Source organism: Aspergillus brasiliensis, assembly GCF_001889945.1.
Source record: "Aspergillus brasiliensis CBS 101740 unplaced genomic scaffold ASPBRscaffold_70, whole genome shotgun sequence".
Lineage (NCBI taxonomy): Eukaryota > Fungi > Ascomycota > Eurotiomycetes > Eurotiales > Aspergillaceae > Aspergillus > Aspergillus brasiliensis.
Window position 1 is genome coordinate 1 of NW_027137511.1, and position 3,027 is coordinate 3,027.

The 3,027-nt window shown below is 48.0% G+C and overlaps 3 protein-coding genes across 3 annotated transcripts; 2 read left to right on the top strand and 1 right to left on the bottom strand.

Moving 5' to 3' along the window:
- Nucleotides 1–52: 52 nt before the first annotated feature.
- On the bottom strand, nucleotides 53–378 carry ASPBRDRAFT_201804 (uncharacterized protein; the record flags this gene model as incomplete). The annotated part of the gene is made up of 2 exons (XM_067621606.1): nucleotides 53–275; nucleotides 326–378. 2 exons carry the CDS (start codon nucleotides 376–378, stop codon nucleotides 53–55), a joined length of 276 nt encoding a protein of 91 aa, XP_067472698.1.
- Nucleotides 379–672: 294 nt separating this feature from the next.
- ASPBRDRAFT_165067 (uncharacterized protein) lies at nucleotides 673–1,365 on the top strand. The gene is made up of 2 exons (XM_067619552.1): nucleotides 673–821; nucleotides 941–1,365. Exons 1-2 carry the CDS (start codon nucleotides 790–792, stop codon nucleotides 1,224–1,226), a joined length of 318 nt encoding a protein of 105 aa, XP_067472699.1. The 5' UTR covers nucleotides 673–789; the 3' UTR covers nucleotides 1,227–1,365.
- An 836-nt stretch (nucleotides 1,366–2,201) lies between these two features.
- Nucleotides 2,202–3,025, top strand: ASPBRDRAFT_165068 (BTB/POZ domain-containing protein; the record flags this gene model as incomplete). Its single annotated transcript, XM_067619553.1, has 3 exons — nucleotides 2,202–2,476; nucleotides 2,527–2,653; nucleotides 2,708–3,025. Coding segments are annotated over exons 1-3 (486 nt in total), but the record flags the coding sequence as incomplete, so codon positions are not given.
- Between the last annotated feature and the right edge of the window lie 2 nt (nucleotides 3,026–3,027).

Genomic DNA, 3,027 nt, shown 5'->3' on the forward strand with positions numbered 1-3,027 from the left:
CCAACACTGTCGCTCAATGTCGTTGGGCCTTCTCCTGTAGGAAAGAGAGATGTCAGCTAATATTGGCACTGGGATAGTCAGCCTTTTGAGCTACTTCGGACAGGACGGCTCCCCAGCCTACAGCGGTGCCACCGTCCGACTCGCATGTGGCCCCATCTCTCCTAGTGCCTTGGAGTTCCATGCTAACGTAGCAGATGTCTAAGGGACGACATCGGCTTTGTGCTTTCGACAATGATTCCTGGCGACCTCCGTCGCGGCGTGTCGTAGGTGTGGTGCTAAAATTTGATCAGGTATCCCCCCAGTCTCGCAACCAACCTGTCCTGACGGTTGTTTCCTAGCGCCAGATGCTGCTGGTTTCGTCCGCCACCAGTTCTCCATGGTGAGTTGACCAGCACTAAAAGGCTATGTCCACCCGTAGTGAGCAACCCCTATCCCTCTGCCGGGCAAGTAGGATTGCCACCGGTGTAGGCCCGCCAGGGCATGGAAGGCTTTTCACGCGGCTAGCGAGGCGGATTGTCCGGGAATGTCACATACATGTAGGATGTTACTCCGCAGTGAGATAGTTTACACGTGAGCTTTAGCTTTACGAGCCCTGCCTAGTATATGCATGTAACACCGCAGGTATGCTCCGCACATAAATAGGCAATACCTCCCCCACCTTTCATCGAGGTTGGGGTCGTTGGATAAGAATAAGTCATAAATTGGTTCTCTCGTCGTGGTTCGAAATTTCTTCCAGAGGTGCTGTAGCACGCTGTTTATGCACAATCAGTTCACAAGGAGCATCTAGACATGGATAGTCAAAGACAATCCAATAGCGCCGTGTAAGTCATGGTGGTTAACTCAAGCGTTATCTTACAACACTCCTTTCAGAATCTCCATTTTGTCTGCTTTGGCTGTTGATAGACTTTGTTTTCATGCTTGGCTAATAAGCAATCAATAGCGAAAGTATGCTATGTCAGTGGAATCATTGCGGTCAGGTATTCGGCACGCCGCTGGATCTTTGGATCCATATGGAGCAACGTCATGTTCCTCCTTCTCGTTATGAATGCTCTTCTTGCAACATAGTTCTTGGATCGTGCCAGCAGGCACACCTCCATGCTGTCAGTCATCATGAGATTGAAGTGTCGAACAAGCATACGACTTATCGCGACGGTGAAGAGTGTTTCCTTGACTTCCTGGGTGGGCCGGGTTCCAAGATTTTGTGCTCCTTCTTGATCTTCTTCTAGAAAGTCTAAGAAAATCGGGGAGATCGCAGTGGTGTACTTGTTTGTTTTTGATTTTGTAAGAATGCCTTTCCTAAGTTCCGATATAGTCATATAGTATATATAAAATCTCCACGTGCGATGTTCTGTTGTCTAGTACTTGACTGGCCCTATCCATCAATAACGCCGTGCGTGCTAAGTCTAATGCCTAGGCACGACGGTGAACGTGGAGCTAATTTGTATCAAACAAGGCCAAGTTGGAGTATAATATGATAGCAAGGGTGGATTTGGTATGTTGGAGCGCCTACTCCCTAGTAGGCAAGGCTGCATATCGGCATCACGTGACCACATTCACTTTGTTTACTCGCGCCCAGCTACTAGCCTTATAATGATAATTCAAGCAGAGCTTTAGCCTCATCTTACCCCTTCTAATTAGCGTTCCTATGCTCTAACATATATTGATGAGTATGTAAATCGGGCCCACTACACTATATTCCAAGTGCGACCGCACAGATTGCTGGAGCCATGTGATGGAAAAACTGGCTTCTTTGTTATAGTAGACAAGGAGATAAGGAAAGCTCGACCACATACAAACACAATTGGGAGGACATGGGAGGGCGTGGTGTGTGCAGACGGCAGAAAAGCAGTTCCCTTGTAGCCAGGTGGGCACGGATTACTTGTAAATCCGTTTCCGAACACAAATCTGCGTGATGAGATTGCCAGGGCTGGTGGATACTGACAAGGGAAAAGCGGGGTGTCGGCCCTACTTTCATCCAGCTCTCAGCTATACCTGCGATCAGATGGCTCGAGAGGAAGAAAGAAACGTGGAGCCAGGAGGAAGTGGCACCAGGTCATGTGACCACCACCATCCACACAGGCCACGACAGGCCTTGACAAGGCACCAAGTTGGTCAGGAAAGTAATAGTCTACGACATAAAGGTACAAACAAAGAGTAGCGATAGTGGTACCCTGCATATCGCCCAGCGAGGGGTCAGCGTATGAATCATCAACAACAACCACAACTGTAATAGCGGTTCGCTAGACAGTACCTTTCTAGAATGAGTCGCGAGAATCGAACTTGACTGTCCACGCTGACTGTACCGCAAACGGAGGCATACGATTGGTGCAAGGCGATAATGGATTAAGTGTTTATCCGGTAAGGGCCGCGAGGCTGAACACCCAACTACAACATCTTGGAGTTAAGCAACTCCAAGGGAAGAATCCTGATGCACCATGTCTGCGGAGTTTGGGACGCTCAAAGCACTGTTATCTCGGTAATATTCTCGATCTTATTTTGGCACATGGGCTAAGACATAATATAAAGCATGCGAGAGGATGGGAAGTTCTCAGATCTCATAGTCAGATGCCAATCTTCAAGCTTCCACGTGCATCGTTGCATTGTGTGCCCACAGTCGCCATTTTTTGACAAAGCGGCAAATGGTTATTTCAAGGTATATGGGTCGGCGGTAGATTCCAAGCCTGGTCGTTAACTTCCACATACATAGGAATCGGAATCCCGCGTCATCAACATTCACGATGACCCTTTTATTGTATCCAAATTGTTTGATTTCCTTTACCGTGCGGACTATGACGACTCACCAGACGACACAGATGGTCCGGCTGCGGATAATGAGTCTGCTGCGAACCAAGAGGGAATATCACCGACAGAGCGTATCTCCCAAGATGCTATTTCAAGGCAGTGGAGGCGTGCACAGACCAATGTGCAAATCTATATTATAGCCGATAAGTATATGATTGAAGGATTGAAAGATATATCCAAAAGAAAGTTGAACTCCAACATGGAAAATAACTGGGACGACTGCGG